This window comes from Nothoprocta perdicaria, unplaced genomic scaffold (genome assembly GCF_003342845.1).
Source record: "Nothoprocta perdicaria isolate Ctin4 unplaced genomic scaffold, notPer1 scaffold_3, whole genome shotgun sequence".
NCBI classification, from domain to species: domain Eukaryota; kingdom Metazoa; phylum Chordata; class Aves; order Tinamiformes; family Tinamidae; genus Nothoprocta; species Nothoprocta perdicaria.
In genome coordinates this window covers 2,781,050-2,802,435 of record NW_020455532.1, presented here as the reverse complement: position 1 = coordinate 2,802,435, position 21,386 = coordinate 2,781,050, and the positions used below count along the sequence as shown (strand labels likewise).

The 21,386-nt window shown below is 55.3% G+C and overlaps 1 protein-coding gene across 1 annotated transcript in view; it reads right to left on the bottom strand.

Moving 5' to 3' along the window:
* LAMA5 (laminin subunit alpha 5) overlaps positions 1 to 19,563 on the bottom strand; it is a 67,712-nt gene extending 48,149 nt beyond the window's left edge. Inside the window, exons 1-2 of the mRNA XM_026042062.1 lie at positions 19,474 to 19,563; positions 11,281 to 11,433 (exon numbers count right to left, since the gene is read on the bottom strand). Coding sequence (XP_025897847.1) covers positions 11,281 to 11,433; positions 19,474 to 19,512 — 192 coding nt within the window. The 5' untranslated portion in view covers positions 19,513 to 19,563. The remainder of the gene's footprint in view (positions 1 to 11,280; positions 11,434 to 19,473) is intronic.
* Positions 19,564 to 21,386: the final 1,823 nt, after the last annotated feature.

Genomic DNA, 21,386 nt, shown 5'->3' with positions numbered 1-21,386 from the left:
GGCAGGCCCAGCCGGGATCACGCAGGCTGGAGCATCCTSCACATGAGCAAAGCGAGGCGGGAATAGCACACGGAGCGGGAATTCATCCCTCCTCCTCCTAATCCAGAATAGCCCCCTGGGCGGCTCCAAACCCGGCGGCTCCGGGGTCAGCTGAGGAGAGAGCAGCCGTGCAAAGGGAAGGGGCACTCGAAGCCTCATACGAAGGGGCCGCTGACAACTGCGKATTTTTTACAATTTCTCAATTAAGCAGCAACTGCCTGGGGGCAGAACGAGACACTCGGTGATTGAGTTTCTATCCAGCTAAAGGAAGGGACGGAGACGAGACCGGCGTTCCCGCGCGCGCTCCGTAGGCGCTCGCGCTCCCGTGTCTGCGCCGCGTTACGCTCTGACATGTTTATTGCCATCCCAGTCGGAAGAAAGAAACATTTCTCTCTCGGACATAATGAAGAACACATTTCCAGGGCTTAACAGCTGGGAGTTGGAGAGGTGGCCAAAGAAAATCCCTAAGTTTTTATTTCTGCCTTTAAGGCAAGCATGTGGGGAGCTCGTTCAGAGCAGCTCTCCTGAACCAGCGTGGGGAAAGAGGAGGTTCAACCTGGCCCAGGCAGGGCTGAGGACCGTAGCGTGACACCAASCCGAGCGCGATGCCAGCGGCTCATTTCTGTCCGACCTCAGTGGGACAAGGCGGTCATTGGATTTAATGAAATCCAGCAGCTCCTCCAGGTAGATGTTTTGGTTCTTATCGGCTGCCTCGACCTCAGCAAATTCTCTGAGCTGCCCCCAGGTCTTCATTGGAGGCCCCTGTGGTGCCCCCAGCCCAGCAAACAAGTCCCAATGACCCCATTTTAACAGAAACCTTTCCTAGCGGCCAGGGATCCGCAGCTGCCTTCCTCACCATCTCCATCCTCCTCCGCAGACCTTCCCTCTCCACCTCTGGTCTTCCCAGCGTCCGGAGCTGTTCAGTGATCAAGTGTCACCAAGTGGCGGTTCCAGGATGGGAATGGGGGAAGTGGCAGCAATCTTGGTCCTTTGTCACATCTGGATCCTGTTGTTTTGAGATGGTGGCTGGGCCACCCAAAATCTTCCCAGTTCCTTGGGATGGAGGACTRAAGTGGACTTGCTTTTAAACCACGCCGTGTTTTTGCGGCTAAAACAGGAAATAAAAGGGGCAGAAGAGGGTCCTGCCAGGGCAGGCGGCCTTGGATCACTTGTCCCCATGGTTGTTACTGGCYGTGGTCCCCAAGAGCCCCTGACACCCCTCAAAACACCCAACAGGGCAAGACGAAGGTGYCCTGCAGAGCCAGAGCCCTCCTCGCGCTCCGCTCTTGCCTCCTTCCCTAGGGAGCRGCCAAGGATCCGTCCTGGACCCCCAAGGCCCTTGCAGACCAGGCCGTGCCACCTTGAGCACCCGCAGCCCGTCCTTTCCCTCAGCAGAGCCTCGCAGATCCCGTGAGGAGAGAGGCCTCTTCGCCTGGCAAACGGGAGGCAGTTTCGGGAGCGAGCGGAGGCTCCCGCTGCTTCCCAGCGCTCCCTCGTCCAGCTCCGCAGGCAGCCGGGCTCTGCCAGAACAAACAGGACATCAAACAAACAGCGCGCGGGGACGAAGGGCCCCGCGGGCGCGCGGCCCCTCGGCGGCCTTGCTGAGGGCTGACGCTCTCGGTGCATCCCAGGCTACGCCGGGCAGAGCCATCAGGATGCCAAGGGGAGGCCAACTGCAGACACCGGCTTCACGTCCGTCTGCTTAGGTGACATCCAACCCCAAACAGCCCTGATCCACCTGCTCGTGTGGTTAGGAAGGATTTTTGGCTGATGAGGCACAAAATCCTGCGTCGGGATGGCAGGGAACGGCAGAGCTCCAAGCCCCGGCAGGGATGCACGGTGCAGCGGGGCGTTTCGGATCACGCTGCTGACCTAGTTTCAAACCAGGACAGTTTCTATCCGCAGAGGAGCCCGCCTGGCACAGCTGAGACGGTCACTGTCCCCTCAAGGCACCTGTCACCCTCTCCCTTTCGGAAACCCAACCTGGGGCAGCTACGCCACAAATTCACCCGCATCCTGTCCAGGGCTCATCCCGTCCACAGCCCCAGGGCAGGCACAAGCTGCACCRTGACGCACAGCTGAAACCAGACACCGAAACGGGGAAGATAACCCGAAAACGCCTCCAGACAGGGGCTCCGAGCGCCTCCCGCTCCACACAGTGGCAGGCTCATGTCCCCTCCTTGGCAGGCGCCTGGGGCAGACACGGGATGTCACCTATGAGCACCATGGGGACGGCAGGGACAGGCAGCTCCCAGGGAAGGGAGCAGCATCCCTGACACGGGCACTAGCCGCGCTTGGCAGCCCAAGCGAGGCCACCGCTCCGTACAGCTGGGCTCTCCAGGGGACATGGCAGATATTTTCCAGGATGAGCATTTGCAAACAGTGTCTTTCAACGTGCCCAAGACCGGGCTCTTGACCTGCTGTTTCCTCAAGGAGTCATTGTCTTCAAAAGGAGCAAGGCAAAGCCGGGCATGCAAACGGGGCGGCCAGGAGGAACCAGTGCTGCCAACCCCGTCTCGTGGAAGCTGTTGAGGGGGTTAGAAGAGATGGGGCATTGACCAAGCCCAGCACCCTCATGGAAGAAACCAAATCCATCCAGGAAAGCGCCATGGTCCCAATGCTGCCACCGAGGGACGGGGTCACATTCTGCCAGGAGCGGAGCAGCCCGGTGCCCGCGGCAGGACCACGCACCTCACGGAAGCGACCCGGGCTCGGCGGCAGGAATTTCACCTCTCCAGCTCTTTGAAGAGCTCCCTCCCTTCCCTCTGCGCTTCAGCCAAGGCRGCCGGCTGGGTGGTCCCTGCGCGGCTGTAAATTGCCTTGTTGAAAGCCTTAGCAAAAGGGAGGTCAGATGCCTTATAAACGGAGCGGGAAGAGCAGCGCTGCGGAGCTATTTGCACGTTGCTCAAAGGACRCGCGGGTGCACGGAGCTGCCCACGCCACAGCGGGTGTCACACATGGTCACATCACCCACGTCCCTTGCAAAGATGCAACCCTGAGCACCAGGCCACAACGCAGCATTGCTGCCCGCAGACACCCCTGGCTGCCCGTGCAGCCCCTCCTGCTCCCGCTGCCCAGCCCYGGGAAAGAGCAGATAAGGGGAGAGCGGGAGCCTGGGCCAGCCTGAGGCAAGCTGTGATTTCTGGAGATAACGGTGGGTGTGGGAGCATGCACGCTCCAGAGGCAGACCACGGAAGGAGGAAGGGCAGAGGCACACGGAGCGAGGAGGCCGGGCAGATCCCCTTCACTTTGGTGGTGGGGAAAAGGGGGGTTAAGCAACGAGTGCCCCAGCCTGATGAAACACGTCCCAGCACGAAGACCGGCTCCTCGCAAAGGGCTCTGCGGATGCCCAGGCAGCCCGCTCCAATGGGAGAATCTTCCATCCCATCTCCAAGCCACATGGGACTTGAGGCATCAAGGGGCAATCCCGACCCTTCRCACCCATCCCAAGCCCGGGGCTGCAGGACATGGGGCTGGAGCAACAGCAGCTCCAGCAACAGCAGCTCCCAGGGCCCAAAGCAGCCACCAGCTCCCACCCCGGCAATCACGACCATCCTACACGTTGGAGCTGCTGGCCAGGGCACGGGCTAAGCCAGGAACAACACCCTGCGCTGCCCTTACTCCGAGCACGCAATTCCCAGGTTCCTTGATGAGACACGGTCATTTTTCACCTGCTAAAGGGAAAGCAAACAGCTCAAGTGCCTCTGCTCCCGCACTAGCCCTCAAACACGATTGCTGCCTATCTTATCAGCACAGCTTTAGTGGCCTTTCTAAGTTGGCCTTCAGAAACCTGGAGTGGGGGGTGGAAAAGAAGAATAAAAGAAAAAAATCCATCTATTCACACTGAGCAAAGCACAGCACGTTTTCAAGAGGACATTCCTACCACCCAAAACAAACACAGCTTCCTGACTCTATATTCTATATAGTGTTTAAGTTTCAGTACAAAATACCTACCCAGGTTTGTTTGCGAGACAACTTGAACTTAAGATACTCTTAGGAGTTTCTTGACCGGTTTACAACTGAAATGGAGAAACTGGGCAAAATAATACTTTTTTTTTTTTCCTGACCAAAGGGTTCAAATTCACACAAGGCAATTCTCTACTTCTCTTGATGCAATTATTACAGATCAGGATTTGTTACCAAGAAAAAAGGCATTCTGCAGTGATGGGAGGACTTGGGTCCATCATCAAAATGAATCTGCAGCTGCAGTGTGGTGAGCYGTGCAGGGAGAAGCATCTTAACCTCACAACTAAACCTTTGAGAAAATCCAGGCCTATCACAGCTTTGGCACACAAGTCACCTAAAGAAAAAAACAATCACCAATTTTCATCTCAACAAGGCTCAGTTTGCACGGCTGCGAGACAGCAATTCCGCATCAAAGAAAGGCTTTTGTTTGGGAAAGGAGCCATTTGGTCCACTGCCCACCGAGGTGGTCTCCTTCCTTGTGCTTACGGGGCCAAAGAACATCCCGGYCACACGTTGCACTTCCAGAGGGGCAGGAAAGCCCCTCCGGCTCGCGCGCCAGCCTCGGCTCCGCGCGTTTCCTTGGGACGTCCTTTCGGAGCCCGGGAGAACAAAGCCACCTTGGCCAGGGGCCACGGCCGCCCATAAATACTTCCCCCATTCCCTTGAATTGAGTGGATATCCTGTTAGAAACCCGCGACCAAGGGAAGGGTGAGGTGGGGAAGGAAGGGGAAGAGGATGGATTAGCTAAAAGCTGGCACAAAGCGATGGGATCCAGCATGCCACAAAGCCACAAAGGGGATGTTCATACTTGGGCAAACCTAAGGGAAGTCCAAATTCATCAGCACCCAAGAGCRGTGGTATATAAGTCCTTCCAAGAGGAGAACTGGTTGGAATCATCCCATCTCCATCTGCTTCTGATCCTACACTTCCTCTCCATTCCCTTCTTGCTTTCCCCTCATCTCTCCCAGGGATGAGTTGAGCTCCAGATGCTCCTTTGAGGAGCCACCTTTGGGCAGYAGCTCCAGGTCATTCACACAGGGAGAAGATCCAGCTCCAACAGGGCCCCTGCACTTGACCACAAGCACAGCAAGAACGTGCCCAGGCTCTCCTAAAGCTTCCAGACCTTGCAGCAATATGATTTTTGGGGATATTTTATGCACAGCTCCTGCAAGCCCTGGCCGCCCTGCACTGAGCACACCGGTCAATAGCAGATTTTGACAATGCCAAAGCCAGCACGCTGTAGCAAGTTTATTCTTCCAAAAAGCTGTGTCCAAGGCAGCATTTGGACACAGCTGCCCCACCGTGACGGCATCGTTCAGAGCTGGCTTAGCTGACCCAAGAGCAGCGCATACCGGGGTCGCAGCGGGATTAACATTCCCAGTGCCGCTGCCAGCACCGCAGAGCTGCAGCTCCAGCCTTTGGAGGCAGCTCCTACCACCACTGGGACACACAAGGCTCACAAATACACATATTTTGCAGCAAAACCCAAGAGAACCTGATGTTTGCAGTTCCATTTACACATACTTGAAGCAACCTGCCCCAAGACAGACAGCAATGACTAGTAAAGAAAGGAAAAAAAAAAAAAGAAAATCCTGAAGCCCAGCCAAAGTTTGATGCCCACGGAAATTTGGGTGCATGCAGAATTTGCAGAAGACTGAAAAAGGATTAGGCATCAGCTTTAGCAAACAGCCAGGACAACACGATGAAGCTGGTGGCACTGACTTCTGTTTGCAGTCCTGCGTCTGTGTTGACAGTTTGCAGCTATGTGCAAACACCACAAAGTCGTTCTTTTCCTCTTCCCATCAGGACTTGGCATCATAGGTGTTTAATTGGATCCAGGCAATGCTAGGGCAGGGGGCCAGCTGCTTAATGGTCACATTGCATGTTCTCATCCATAGGGATGGGAACTCGTAGGAACCCATGAGCAGAGCTCAGCTGAGCACACSTCAGTGCTCTGTATCGAGCAGGCAAATTGGGGACGAGCAGCTAGGTGCATTTCCAAAAGTTGTGTGTCAGCTCTCGGGATTTGGCTGTTTGCTTGAAAGGAGCTGCAAACAGCCACCAAGGAGACTCACGAGGCCAAGCAGGGGATGCAAGATCATTCCCAGGCAGAGAASAGCAACCAGAGCTGAATGATACCTACTTACATGGTAAGTAAACCCGCTCAAAAYGTGTGATTTTCAGCACATGCAAGTACAATAGCACAGGTCATCACTGAAGAGCATCTTTCCTAGGAAATAGGCGCTTTATTTCAACAGAAGCTGATTTCCAGGTAAGCTTTGCTATTGGTGCTAGGCAAATACACGGCCTCAAGAGGGGCTCAGCTAGTTTAACTCCCTGAGGGAGTTTAACCYGCTCAGAGCTTCTGGAGGTCGATGTGGCTGGGAGCAAGGGGATCAAGTTCTCCATTAGCTTGGTGGAAACCTTGATCCTCATGTCTTCCCTAAACATTATTCCAGCAGCAGCCAAAGGCTTCCCCTTATGTATCTTCTTATTTACTGAAAGAAAGGACAAGGAGAACACTTTAAGCATCATCCATCACTGTCCTTCATAGTCCAAACCACCTCAGAAGAAGTCTAAGAAAGGAGCTGGATGCTGAGCTCCTAAGGGACACCAAGATCTGCCCTCTCTGTCTCTTGAGCTCAGATTAGCTATCACCGATSCAAACTTCACCCTCTGTTTCCGAAGTTTGATCAACTAGCCAGGCAGCCACGAGTAAACACCTAAACCAGAGGTTTGAATCTTATCCTAAGTGGTTGAAGGAGGAAGGAGAAAACTGCCATTCAACCCACCAGTTCCTCTTTGCAACAGAGATCTCACCTTCGTATTTCAACTCCATTCCTTCTCCAGACAGCCTGGCTCCTTCTAAGCCTTGCAATCAATCTCTTTATAACTCACCACAGCTGTTTCCTAACCATCCTCCAAGCCAAAACRTGCTCATTTGTGCCCCAAACTTCACCTCGAGCATCACAGTTTGCTTTCCTTGGGTTGAYCAGCATGATTGCTGTGTACCCACAAGCCATGTAAAAGACTCTCCTGTCCCATYACCCCAGGCACATGCCTCTCACCTTGCCTCATTCAGCACTGCTCCCCTTTGTCTTCTGTCACTGCAGTGTATTATTTATATTGCTCTGCTTGGCATTAAACCCAGGCGGGGAGGTGTGGGATACGAGGAGATGCAACGCAGGGAGCAGGAAGCGGCTAGGATCAAGGCTGGGCACAGCCTGGAGGCCCACATTTTATGACTATAATAAAAGGATGAGGCAGAGAGATGAAAGCCAGGCTTAAACAGGCTTGGTAGAGCATCAAACGAGAGGAGCAACAGGGATAGAGCTGGCTCGAGGGAGCAGGATTAGGTGCATGATCACAAGTGCATTTCGGCATCTTCCCTGCCAGGCTTCCCTGCGTTTTTCCAGCATTGGAGCCGGGAAGCAGCAGCTCAGGGGCTGCAGAGGCTGGGACAGCTCCCAGCGTGGAGGAACCTCCTGGTGGCATCTCACCTTGGGCTGGCTACAGACCCGTACAGGGAAAAAAAAGGCTCTGTAACATCTGTTCCAAGCAGGAGAACACAACTTTCTGGGAAACGGAGGCCTGACCTAGACGGTTGTGGTCTGTTTTAACTCACCTAGTTTAACACGCCTGGTTTTAACTGGCCCCAGGCTGGAGCCAATCCTAGAGCACGACTACCTGCAAACCTGGCAGCCGAGCCAGGGTGAGCTCCCRGGTACCAGCCCAGCCGCTTTCCCGGGAATATCAAGGAATCCCCAGGTTTGCTTTGCAGAGCTCAGAGCTGCCGGCTTGCCCGACCTCTCCCTGCCTCAGCTCTCTCCTCATCCCAAGGAACCCCAGGATCTTGCCGGGCAGGAATGGAGCCTGTCATGGTCAGATGCTCCACCAGCTGCCTCCTTGCTGCTCGGCACACTGCAACCGAAACACACARGAGGAAATCAGAGTGGAAATCCTGCGTGCACTTTGGAAAAGGAGCAATGATCCTTTCATCCGTCCTTACCTAGAGCTGTTTAGGGAGCAGTCCAAGGCTGAGGTTTAGCACCCGTCGCGGGCTCAGGTCTGGGCAGAGCAAGGTCAGGCCAGGAGAAACGGCAGCTTTGACTGATCCCACTGTAACTACCAGAGGRCCAAGAGACACTTCTCTAGGTGCAAGATAAACCATGGACCTGCTCCCTTGCCTAGACACATCCCTGACAGAGATGACGAAAGGCTCCTTCAGACCAGCCCCATGAGCTCAATTCTCAATCCCTTTCATTTCCTTTCCTTCTGTTTTCATAAGTTACCGATGAAGGCAACTTAAAACGCAGGTCACGCCGGACTCGGGATCCTTGTGTGCGCGTGTTCGGGCGGGCAGCAGCCGCCGGGAGCCCCGCAGGGCAGCAGGGTCCCCCCCAGGGCCCCGGCATCCCCGCGAGCGCCGCTCCAAGCGCTCCCAGACACGGCCCTCACCCCCTAAGCGGAGGCTTTCGCTCATAAATCCTGCTCCCRGCTCGGAGGAGAAGCAGATACCTCCAGGGGTGTAAATCACAGCTCTCCGCAAAGCTCCACGCCAAAGCTCTGCTCCTCTCCAGTGCCTCCAGCGCAGGAATCTCGGGGGACGCCATCCAGGTAATTCACCCCGGGCAAGCGCTGGCACGAAGCTCCTGCCCTTGCACGGCTTGCAGGCATTCCTCTCCCGGCATCTATCACAAAGCACCAGSCACCCACAAACACCTCTGGGGAGGGCTGGCCTGGCCTCACCTCCAYGCGAGGAAGATGTCAGGCCCTGGCAGGACGCCAGCCATTCACGTTGCTTTAACCCTCCTGATTTTTGTCAGCTCTGACTCAAAAAACCTACTTAAAAAAATTAAAAATAAAATAAATTAAAAAAAAATAAACACTTCCATCACACCCTTTCCTCCCCCCACCCACCGTGGGGCTGAATCACCACAGGATCACGGAGGGCCATTCCCGTGGGGCAGTGAGTCACAGCCTCCTGTCCCCGCGCCTGGCACGGCCCCTTGGCGGCAGAGGCCCCAAGCTCCAGATGCTTCCCCGGTTCCCTGCTGACCTGGAGGCTCCGGGCAGGAAAGGGAAGACCTTGGAGCAGAGCAGCAGCGCGCAGGCTGGGCAGCCTTGCGGTCCCAGCAGGGCCCTTCACGCTGGCGAGGGCGGAATGATCCCGTGGGGAGATAAGCCCGGACTAGCCAGCAGTAGCACAAGGCTCAGATTGCCCTCGGGAATCGGGAATTGCCACGGGAATCAGCTCCCCCCCCAAGCGGGTCTGCACGTCAACACGGTGCCAACACACGGTGCTTGGACCACCCGAGCCCACCAAGTCACCCAATTTGTATCCTAAATTATAAACATATTAAATCCTTAAGCATAAGACGATGATTAAAATCGAGAAATGTATTTATTCTACACTTCTTCTAACCGTGTCTTGGAAACTGTTGAATGTTCCTCCTCAGGGATGTTTGCCTGACTTCCAGCTCCCTGATCATGGCAAGGCACAGGAGCTCCGGGTGACTTTTCTTCCTTTTCCACGTTTCCACCCTAACCATTCCGGAAACAACCAGAATGACACAGCACAAGTATTCGGGATGCTGGGGGCCAAACCCAGCCCTTTCCTAAACTGCTGTGCGCCACCACGGACAATATTCCTCTCTCCTTCCCAGAGGACTTTAACATCCCTGTGAGGAGCATAAGGCTCCCACATGGATGCACCGTGCTGGCTGTGCTCCGGCACCAGTGACCATCCCAAAGGGAGGAGAGCTTTTAACGACCCTCACTCAATTAAGCCTTAATTGGAGCAAAAGCTCCTGGGGCTGCGTGGGGAGAGAAGCCGCGCTTGCCAGCCAGAAAGCTCTGCTCTCAGCCATGCCTTGCAGGGTGTTACCTGCGCCACTTCACAGGTATCCAAGGAATTTCCAAGCCCTGCTTCCAGTCACGGCAGCCTGCCGGAGCACGCGGAGCCGCCTGCCTCCCGAGAATTCCTTTCCTCACCTCCCTGCCTCTCAACCAGCCTCAGCTTCACAGGAGGAAATCGGGGATTCTCAAACATTTTKTCTTATTTCTATAGCATGAACCCCAAAACAAGAGAGGGAAAGCGGAGCAGCGCCGGGTATAGGCAGGTTAGTACATGTGCCCTCCCCATATGCAATTCCTATAAAGAGGAAGCTGCTAAAACGGGCTGAARCCAAAGGATTGAGCGCCTGTTGGGACAAGCTGGGCAACCACCTCCTTGGCAAAGGCAGGCGGGAGCCGGAGGGATCCCAGCCCAGCAAACACAGCTGCAATTCCTGCCGCYGACCTTGGCAGAGCCAGGACGCAATCCCATCCCTCCGGGATAGGGGTGAGCAATACAGGAGCTTGGGAAAGAAGATTGGAAAAGGCAGATTAACGTAGGGCTGGTGGCAGAGCCTGAGGAAGCGCAGCAGAGAGCAGCATCCCGCTCACATGGAGCCTCCAGAGCAAACATCCGAAGCGCGAATTCCAAGGCCCAAACTGCTCCCGCCTCCTCCGTCCACCCCGTTCCAGTGGCGGAGGAGCCGGGGCCGTCAGTCCCTGCGGACAGTGCTTGCTCCCGTGGGACAAGGAGCATCCAGGAGCTCCCCAAGCCCAGCAGCCGGAGCAGCCTCGGACCAAGAGCGGATCCGCATCCCACGGCATTTTAGGTTTCTCGGCCGCAGCATCTCCCTGCAGCTTTCAGAAGGGACATTTTTTCCACTATTTATCCCTGTGCTGAGGGAGGTCCGAGAGAATAACACATCTCAGTGCTGGATAAGAGCTGCAGAGGAGGCGGCGGGGCTGGYGGCCAGAGCTGCTATGATGCTAATGCTCCCCRACTTGCCAGCTACAGACCAAGAACCCATTGTCATCCCTTTTTGCCCTTTTTCTTATTTATTTTATTAATGCAAAGACCTTCAGAACAGACTCGCTCTTTTAGAGCCCCAAGGATTTAAATGCCCCAGGCAGGAGTTTTACAGCACAACCTTAAATTCCCCARGGCCACGTTTGGGAAACGCGTGGGCGATGGGTGCTCACCCACCAGCTTTTCACGGGTGGTGTTGGACGATCCCACTTTTACGGAGACCCTAAGAGGTACCAGTAAATCACATAGACTGCATTTAAGATGGACAACAGCTTTTTCTCTCTCCAGGGTCTTCTATCCTGTCATTAAGRGAGGGTTTGGCCTCACCCCTCAAGCAAGGGCCACTTGCTCAAGCCAGCGCTGCAGGTCCTGGTCACCACAGCCCCAGCAGCAGCACAAAGGACTTGGGTTACCTGTCCGAGGTCCAGGGTGACGTTGACCTGGTTGAACTCCAGGCCCCTGGAGAGCGGGGGGCTCTGCCACCAGCGCTCGGTGCCGTCGATGGCATTGCTTATGGGGTGCGCCTTGTTGCTGTTGGCAGAGGAGCAGATGTCGCAGTACTGGCCCTGTTGGAAAGCACAAAAATAGCATTTAGCTACAACGAGAAAAAACACGACACCGAAAGAGCTGTTCCCTCCAACATGCGCTGTGAGAAAGAGCCCAATGAGCTGGGTGAGAACAAATTCCAGCGGGAGCACGCGGACGCAAAGCGGATGGTACCGGAGCAATTTGGATATGCAGAGTCTGAGCCCGATGGTACCAACTGATACATGAACATTTTGTATGCACCAACTTAGAGCAGGTATTGAAAAAGAAACAAGGAAGAGCATGAAGGAAAAGGGAAGAAAGAGAATTTGGATTGCCCTTGAGCATTCAGACATGCACCAAGTTTTGGGGTAGAGGGGCCGGGTAGAAAGCGCTGGCTGGATGCAAAAGAACAGACACAGGGAGAACCAGGCCCCTCTTTGCCGTCCCCAAGGCCAGGACTAGCCGCCTTGGGCTTCTCCCAGCCTCAGGGATCCCCCTCATCCCAGGAGCTGGATCCTGACTGATCCTGGAGGGATGGACACAGACCCGCAGCTCTTCTATTCAACCCGCAGCCCTCGGGTGCTTGTCAGCCCGTTCATTTCCCAAGGAGGGGCCTTTCAGCTACATTTTCATGCTCAGGAGTCTGGCAGCCAAGGTCCTTTCTGCTGGTGACAGAGGCAGAAAGGACAGCCCCCCTGCTACCCCTTTCCAGCAAACTCGGAGCTCTTCCCTGCGCTGCTTTGGTGGCGCGGCTGCTTCGTCAGCGCCCGGGACGCGCTGCTAGAGAAAACAGCTCTGCAGCTTCAGCAGCGCCTCCCCAGCAGCAGTGGGCAGAAACCTGGCCTGCTAGGGCTAATTCTTCGCCGTTTAAGCCACAGATTTTACTGGAGCCTGCAAATATCCCCCAAAATGGTCAAGTCTTGCACTTTATGCTCTGCTCTGTCGCTGGAATTGCTGCTAGGAGCATTCCCCAACGGAATTCCACTGCAGGCAGTTTCACACCCACAAAAGGTGCTGGTGTCCCCAGGCAAGGAAGCCCCATCCGTCCCACCTCAATGTCYGTGGTCTCGAGACGGGGCCGTCTCCTTCCCCGGGCTCCGGCTGCCTCCCCACAGGGGCTGCACAAGACAGAGACCCTGCAGTGCGGCGTGCGATTCCCCAGGCGCCCCAAGCCCTGGAGGCGATCGCAGTCCTGAAGGAACCGGAGAATTCCCGGCATTCTTGCCCACTGCCCAGCGCTCTGTTATTTGCAGGCAATTATGCAACGTGGGTCGTTTGGAACGAGCACGCCTTTTAATTACCTCGGCTGCAGGTATGAAAATCGCAGCCAGGCGAGCAGAGGGCTGAGGAACAGGGCAGCAGAACCGTCCTGCACAACCCCCTGCCCAGGGGGCTCGAAGGACGAGAAAGAGCCACGGGACAGAAGTGCCCACTGCAGAGCGGGGCTTTGAAGGGAGCCGGTGCAACAGGTTGAACRGGGATTGCTGCTGCGCTGCATAAATCTGGGGCAAGATTAGAAAATGGGCATAAACAACAACAAAATCCTACGCTTTCATACCTTAAATTCTTGCTACGGGAATAAGGAGAATCCAGAATCCAAAGTTCATGTGGATGTGCAGTGGAATTTCAAGTTTAACAAGAGGGGACTATCCCTCGGATGAGCCACCATGCTCCTGCAGTGCCCACGTTTCCCTCCCACTGCTGCAGCTGGGAATGGGGCAGCGGCTGAGCCGGGATTTCTGCTAACGGGTGTCATGGACCCACGGAGGTACCGGGTCCAGAGCGGCTTCAGCAGCACCGAGCASAAACACGAGCTGCTTCCCGGTGCTGCCTCCTCCGTGCAGCCATCGCTCGGGCACAGGGAAGCTCTTGGGGCAGTGGATTTTAAYTAAAGTGCTGCTGCAACGTGGAGTCACGGCTCCCAAGGCAGGAGAGCAGCGGGAATCRCCCGGCTCTGCCAAAGGAAGAGCTTAAGGAGCGCCAGGAAGCCGCACGGGATGCAGCGAGGCTGATAACGCTGCTCTGGAAGCCAACTGCGGTGAAGAGAGATAAGGAGCAGATTTGGAAGGGGGAAGCCTCCAGAGACCCGCGCGGCCCGAGCCCCTTCCTGCGGGAATGCCGAGGTTTCCCAGAGGATGACGAGGGCAGCACGGGTGGCTTTGTCCTCTTTATCTGGCCTCGCTGTGACCCGGTGTCATGTCCCCTCACCTCACATGGGGAGGGCCCCAGGGAGCACAGCCTGGCCCGGCCGCTCGGGATGAGGCCGATGGGCCGGGAAGCGGCGGGATGCAGAGTCCCGCTGCAGAGGGCTCAGCAAAGTCCTGCCTTTTCCAAGCATCCCATTGCAAAGCCCATGGGYCCCCTGGTTCTGAAACGTAACTCTGACGTCCATCTAAAACCAGCAGGAAAGGAGAGAACCGACTGAACTCACTGCCTGGATGGCTGCGCCAATGTTCATAGCAGGTCTTTAAGCAGGAGAGCTTCCCTGCAAAGCACCCGCCACAAAGGGATTTTGCCAAAGCTTCCCGAGCATCCAAGACCCATGGGGCTGGGAAGTGGCATCCACATCAAAACACCCCGGTGTCAGAGCTGCTCCRAGGACAGCAGGATCCAACACTGTAGCTGAGGAGCCCCGGGAGCACCTGGAAAGGGGCCTCACAACAGACGAGTGTCCCCAGTGCCGGGACAAGCCCGGCGCCCGGAGCCGCTTCCCGCAGTTGCCAGCCAGGATGCTGGGAGCGAAGGGTGGACCCTGCCGCGTGGGCCGCCCTCCCGAGCCGCCGCGTGCTGCTGGTTTCACTGGGCAGACRGCTGGTTTGCAACCGCCCTGCGCCCTCTTTACCCTCCTTTATCACATTTAATGTGAAAACTAACGTGCATCACCTAGATGCAACAACTAGGTCCCTATAGTCTCTTGCTACTCAAAACAAAGTGCATTCGAGTTATGTTATCTAACAGTGCAGCAAAGTGAAACAGATCCCTTAACTCCAAAAGATAGTAAAACACAGAGAAGACRACGCTGCTTTCCCTCAGCTCCCCTCCCAAACACAGTTTCAGCAATTTCCACAACAAACAGGGCAAAACTCCACATCACAACCCTACAATAGCCCCAAATCTGCGAACAATCCCACACCAGCTGAGGACGGTGTGGCTGGAACAGGAGAGATGCTTCAAAAGCTGATCTCAAAGCAAAGCCCCCCCCCAGCAAAAGGCCAGAAAGGCTCCAGTTGAGAGGGGGGAGCTCTTTCCCCCCTGCCCCATCACTAGCACACGAGGTAGGGCCAACCCGAGCCCTCAGGTGAGCCCCGGACCCCCGACCTGCACCGAGCGAGTCCTTTTATGAGGRTCTGTTGCGCGGGGGTCCCTCGCTGCGAGACCCCGCAGCGGTTTTACCGGCCGCCTTCCCGGGTGGGTATTCCCGGCTCCTCTCCGAGCCGGATCCCGGGAAAAGCACCCGGACGGCGCGGGTGAAACGCGCGCTCCCCCTTCGCTCCTCACTCCGTCCCCGCCGCCAACTCGCTGCTCGCCCCCATATCGCGCTCAGCCCCCCACACAAGACCCGCTCGGGTCAGACCGGCCCGTTTGGGTCCCACGTGCCCGCGTTTGCGGGACGGACCCGACACCGGAGCCCCCCGGCACCGYCAAAACCCCCCGCCGGGACCCGGGACTCCCACCGACGGTGGACGGGGAACCGAAGCGGGGGGTCAGACCCCTTTTGCACCCYCTCCCGGGCACGGCAGCGGCTCGGGATTCCCCCCCCGCACAACCACCCACCCGCGGGGCAAAGCGGGGGCACCCCCCCGTACCTGTATGGTCTGGTTGGGGTCCCCGCCGGCCACCGGGCCGCCCACCAGCTTGCAGTACAGGTCCTCCACGGCGCGSCCGCCCGCCGCCTCCTCGCCGCAGGTGGCCGTGGCGGCAATGCGGGTGCCCTCGGCCAGGTTGAAGTAGGGCGGGTGCAGGCTGTGCCCGTTCACGTCGCCGGGGAAGGAGGCGGGCGGGCGGGCGGCGGCRGCGGGCAGCGACAGCGACAGCAGCAGCGACAGCAGCGGCCGCGCGGCGCCCCGGCMGCGCTCCCTCGCCATCTTCGGCGGCGCCGCACGCCGAGCGCACGAGGAGGAGGAGGAGGAGGCGGCAGGGGAGGAAGTCAGGGGCTGCCCCCCACCCCCTCCGCTGCTGCTGCCGCCCCGGCTCCGTCCCCGGTGCCCGCGGCGGGGAGGGGCCCCCGAGCCCTTAACCCCTTCGCGGCGGCGCCGCAGCGCCCGCCCCGACGGGAGGGGGGGGTCACGGGGGGGCGGGACCGGCTCCACACCGGCCTGGCGCGCGGCGCGGTGACAATAGCGGCCAGGGCGGGGACGGCGCGAACAACGCGCCCATTGTGCGCCGCGCTCCGCGCGCGCTCCGAATTAACGGGGCGCTTAAAAAAAAAAAAAAAGTAGATTTTTTTGGATTTTTTTTTTCCTCCCCGCGCAGCTGCTGGCTCTGCTCAAGTCCCGAGCGAGGGGGCACCGGCCGCCTCCTCACAGGTGGCCGCCACCGGGGGGACTTGGCTGTCGCACCTGAGGGACGCGAAGCGGCAGAGCAGCTTGCCCCCCTCGCCCTGCTCCTCATCCCCATCACGGAGGGGCTCCTGATGCTACTGGGTGGTGACATCCTAGCGATGTCACAAAGTTACACGCAATGGTGGGAAAGTTATCCCAACAAAACACACTGCTTGGATTTCCAAGCTTGCGAAGACTCTTAAATCAGATAATTGAACGATTTGTGCCATTAAAGAACATGTTGTGCCTCAGGTGGCACAAACTGAACATGAACGATGGAGGCAAACCTAGGCCAGGCCTAAAGCCTGAGCACTTGGGTCACTCGAGTACTGCAACCCATTGGGAAGCAAACAAGGTCTTCGCACCTGCCTGTCGCCCCACATCATCCCATTTCTATTTTAAGGGCAGTTTCCAAGAAAACAATCCTCTTGGAAGTGCACTGCGGTTCTGCATGGCAAGCAAGGTCCAGAGCTCAGCACCAAACCCACACACGCCAAAGGCTTCCCAAGGGCTTCCTGACATCCTCAACCTCCTTCCTGCCTTTCCAGTCCTCAGAGATTCCCTCCTGGCTTAGTATAAAACCCTGCTGACTTAACAGGTGAACATACGGCTTAATAACTAACTAGACTCTTTTAAGGCAAATGTGCATAAAGCCAACAACATTGGGCAGGTTTTGCCCTTTAAGCCACATCTGAAAAGGGAAAACTTCCTCCRGAGAAAGAAAGAGCTGCCTTTGAACGCACTGGTGCTCCACAGTAATCGTTAACTAACCTTATGTTTATGTACGGGACACGGGTACTCCTTAACTTAAAACTTCCTTAACTTCATCAAATGCCACACTTAATTAGCTGCTTATGCCCCATGGTACCTAGGAATATATAAGGGGAATTAAGAGMGGAATGGGGTTAGGAAAGCAGCTTTCTGTGACCCCCGCAAGAGTTACCCAGCTAAGCAGGGACCGGGCTAATATCCCTAATCCCTCTAGTGGCAACGGTGTGGCACGTAATTAATCACCCTTCCAAAATGCAATTAAGGGAAGGGAACAACCCATGTAGGGGGGAAATCACGGCAAACACGTGGGGTTCGTGGCACAGAACCAGCAGCACCACGCGGGAAAACACGGCCCTTCGGCTGTGGCTCCCGTTAGCGGCAGAGCTCATTTGCARAGAGGGTTTTAAAGAATGAAAACGACTTAGGCTGCCTTATCTGAGGGTATCTGACCTTGTCAGAGATGCAATGGGAAGAGTCCGAAGAGAGATARTTYTATGATTTTTTTCCTCCAGCAATCACAAAAATAAAGGGGCAGAGGGCTTAGAACAATTAAATATCCTTCTTTTGATGTTAATTAAAAAAAAAAAAAAATCAGGATAAATTCCTGAGCTCCTACCGTAGCCCTTAGGGAAACATTTAGGGGAACAAGATATTTGTGGTGACTCGGGGCAGCCAGAGCCCCCACTAAGAGCATCTCACCCAGGAGGCCCCGGCGGCAAATAATTCTGGTGAAAACCCCTTGAAGGTAGAGGAGCAATGGACTATTCCCCCAAAACYGGGTATTTATCATTCACGTTACCTACTCAGATCCCCTTCTTTGAATCTCACTTCTTGAGCCCCACAGTGGTGCTTCTTGGCTTGGCTGCACAGCCACTGTGCATAGCAAATGGGAGCAAACAGGAGCTGCAGCAGCCCAAGAGACTTCTCTGTTTGAAGCCAAGGCACTGCCAGCGAATGCAGAAGGAACTGCAAGAATCCAGCCCGTGGCAATCTCGCCCAAACGTGCTCCCTGACCCTACGTGTAGCAACACGATTTCAGCCACGCGCTTATCCCTCTGCAGCCATTGCAGGCATCCAGGCTCCTCTGGAGATTTATTTGCACCTCCCAAAAACTTGTAGGACCACAGGGAGCTTCCAAAGGAAACAGCCAGTTCTTCAAATGAGCAGAAAAAGAGGCAGCTTTGCGGAGCAGGAGGGATTTAAAGCAGTTMTGAAAGCAAATTTAACATTTTTGTGCCCCCAAACTCTTCCCTGGTGAGGGAATTTAGTTGCTAAACCAGAACAAAGGCTCAGGAAATACCAGTCAACACTTTTCCTACTTTTAACCCACGTCAGGGCAGCGTCCAAGTCCCATGGACAGAAGCAAGGCCTGACAAGTATTTCCGTGCTGATGCTGAAAAGCTCTGCTTGCCATAACTATCTTCTCTGTTTTATTTTATTTGTTTTTAATGTTGTCTATTACATAGAGAAATAAAAAAGATGCAGAGAAAGGGGGTTAAGAGCAGCCACTAAATGCTAAGAGCTGATTCTTGAACCAACGCGAGCAAGAAGAGCACCCACAGCCTCACAACACATCTCCAGATTTAGGGTTTTGCAAGARAGACTGTGAATTAAGGCTCCCCCAAACCAAACCAGCCTCAAACCCACAAGCAGGTTCCTGCTTCTCTGCCTTTCCAAGAGCCCTGCGCTGGATTTGCTCGGCTCACAAAGCGCTGGAAAAGCCTCCCCTCCTGTTCACACAGATCCTGGCACACACGCACACCCAGACGCTTCTGCAAACACAGCCCCAAGGTACATTCTCCCTGTTTGTTCTTCAATCTGACAGCTCAATTACAGCTTTTTCTTTTTTTAAAAAAAAGCTCCTCTGCAGAGGAGGAGCTGGGGCAGAGCTTGCTCCTGCGGTGGGAAAGGAGTTGGGAGTTTTGTTGAAGGCATGAGGAATTTCACCAGAACCTGCCTCCAAGAAGGGTTCTTACAAAGCGAAAGCTGAAGGCCAGGGGGGACCATTTAGACTCAGTGTCCTGCCTAATCCGGCCGATTTACCCSAAATCACCAGCGTCCACCCTGTGCTCTTACTCTAAGCCCAGCTCTCCCTGCATAAAGTCACCACTGAGGCTGGTTTGGCAGTGTGAGCAGAAACAGAGTTAAAATGAGCCGAGCCTGAGCAGGCTGATAAGACGATGCACCAGGAAACAGACCTGCTAAAACAGAGAGTCTCCTGTTTATCTTCCCAGAGCCCAACTGCTCTACATGGGAACATGGGACACTGGGACTAACCAGCACCACACGAGCACGAAGAGAAGTGGGAGACATCGGGAATTTACAGTTATTTCCCCCCCCCTTTGGTTAAATTACTTTACGGTATCTTATTTCCTCCCTACTCTTCTCTCTTCCAACATTTAGTCAAGCTTGAGAGACTGTTTTGACTCAAAAMCCCCTGGACGCTCTGCCAGGCCTGGGCAGTACCTTCAGGTTACAGCAAGGGCTGCATCTGTGTTTTGTCTGCGGAGGCCGTTTGCGCCGGGAGATCAAGGAGCTTCCCGATCCATTGGGACGCGTCACTCGGCACCTCGGGCTCAGCTCCCTCCAAGGTCGGGCTGTGCCCGCCTGGCAGCCGGTGTCCCCAGCGCTCCCGAGGCCACCGCAGGTGCCTCTTTCACCCTGTCTCTACCTGGCATTGACCCAAATCCTTGTTTTTTCCACCCTAAACTCCCTGTGGCTCCAGAGCCCTTTTCTTTAATGAGAATTAACAGATGCTGCTCTTACCTGAGAGGCGCCATTAGAAGAAGCAACAAGCTCCAACATCAGATGTGTCCAAGTTGCCCCCACAAAATAGGGTCTCTCCACACACACCCCCAACTCAACAAACCCCCCCTGGCACTGCAGAGGGGCTTGGGGAGATGGAGGGCAAGCCCGGCCTAACGCCAGCCTAACGCACACCAGCTGCAGCTCCGTAGAGAAACTGGCTACAGCTGAACCTGAAGAAGACACTTGATTGCCATGAAAAAAGTAATGCAGAGAGCAGCCCTCTTTTGCTTGCTTTTGGGTCAGGAAACTACAAGTTGGGCACTCTTTTGCTTGCTTTTGGGTCAGGAAACTGCAAGTTTGGGCACATGCTCTTTCCCCAAGTCAAACAGATCACAGAGATTGCATGCAAAACATGCACAGAAACTCCAAATGCACATGGAGAATCATATGGTTGCATGCAATGGTGCAGGTACAGACTCTCTCCTTGCAGATGCAGTTTCAAGAAGTGGCATTGGAAAGGGCAGAGTGGGGTGTTTGCTGGGAATCCTCCACAGCTTTGCCCTCAAGAACCACACTAAAGCATGAACTGCCTCCCCTGCCAGTAGGAACACTTTATGCAGGGGTTTCTACAAGGTTTTGAAGCTGCAAATGTTCCAAAGATTGTTTAATAAGTAACGCCAGTCTCTTATCAATCATAAGGGGTGCAGCTAGAGAGAGGGGCACAGCCCTGGCAGGACCACCCAGTCGATTTGTTGAATTTGGAGGAACAAATATTTAAAGTTGGAATTTTCCCTGTAACCTCCAACCTGTAGCTGAGCTGGATATTTAAAAGTGCAGCAAAACAGAATGAAGCTGCAAAGCCTCGTTCCCAGCTCATGCTGCTCCCCAGCAGCTTTTCTAATTGCGCTGCACGTGTTTTCCCAGATGAAATGAGAACTGTGGGGCTTGCAAACAGTGCCAGCTGGTAAAGAGGTTAGATGCAAAGTCTGAAAAGAAAAAGAAATGTTAAAAACGAAGGGTTTCTTCCCTTGTCCCTTCCAAAGTGGTTCTCGAACGTGGGAAACCTCAACCCCCAAGGCCAGGGGCTTGGAGCGTCAAGCACATGGGTACAAAGGAGAATGGTGCCCGGTGCAAGTCGAGCTGCAGCAGCAACCTGGGCATCACCTCGCGTGGATGACAGGAGCTCCACGTTCTCATCCTGCCCTTTCCAGGATCCCTGCTTCCGAGTGCAAGGAGAGAGACCCATCTCTGCACTGCACCGGCTCCAGCTGCATGGAGCCCGGGAAACGCCTCCTTTTCTTGTCTTTTTTTTTCCTGGGGACACACTCAGTCCAAGCACAATATTGACAAGAAATGCCTCTTTCCGAGATTCCCAGTCCTAATCCGTGGGACTTGGAGCGGGCGAGAGCATTGTAATGAAATATTAGCACGAGTTGCCTTGGTAACTGCCCAGATGAAGCCCTCTTATATTCACTGAAGTTCTCCCAGCGTGACTAATACCTCCTGGGCTATAGTTGCACCGCGCCGAACGTCCTGAATGCACGGCCAAGTCAGCAGAGCAAACACTCTCAAGCCCCATTTATACGGTTATGGCTTAATCTGATTATTTTGCAGTTCGACCAAGAGCAGGGGGAACCTGCAGCATTTCCCCCTGCCCTTTCCCCCTGCCACCGCTTTCCTCTGGCCTCTCTGGCGAACACAAACTCGGGTTTCCCAGKTTCCTAGGGTGGAGAAGCAGCAGCGGGACAGCTGAGTGCAAATTGCGGGCATCTGTTGGGATGCATCTGGCAACATCCTCTGCGCCCTGCTGAGCTCATCAGCGAGGGGAGCAGGTGGGGATGCCGAGGCCTCGTCCYCCCTATGGCTCCGTCTGACTTTATTTCTTGGGGCTGGATTTTGACTTTCCACTTGCATTGAGTGGGATTGGGGAT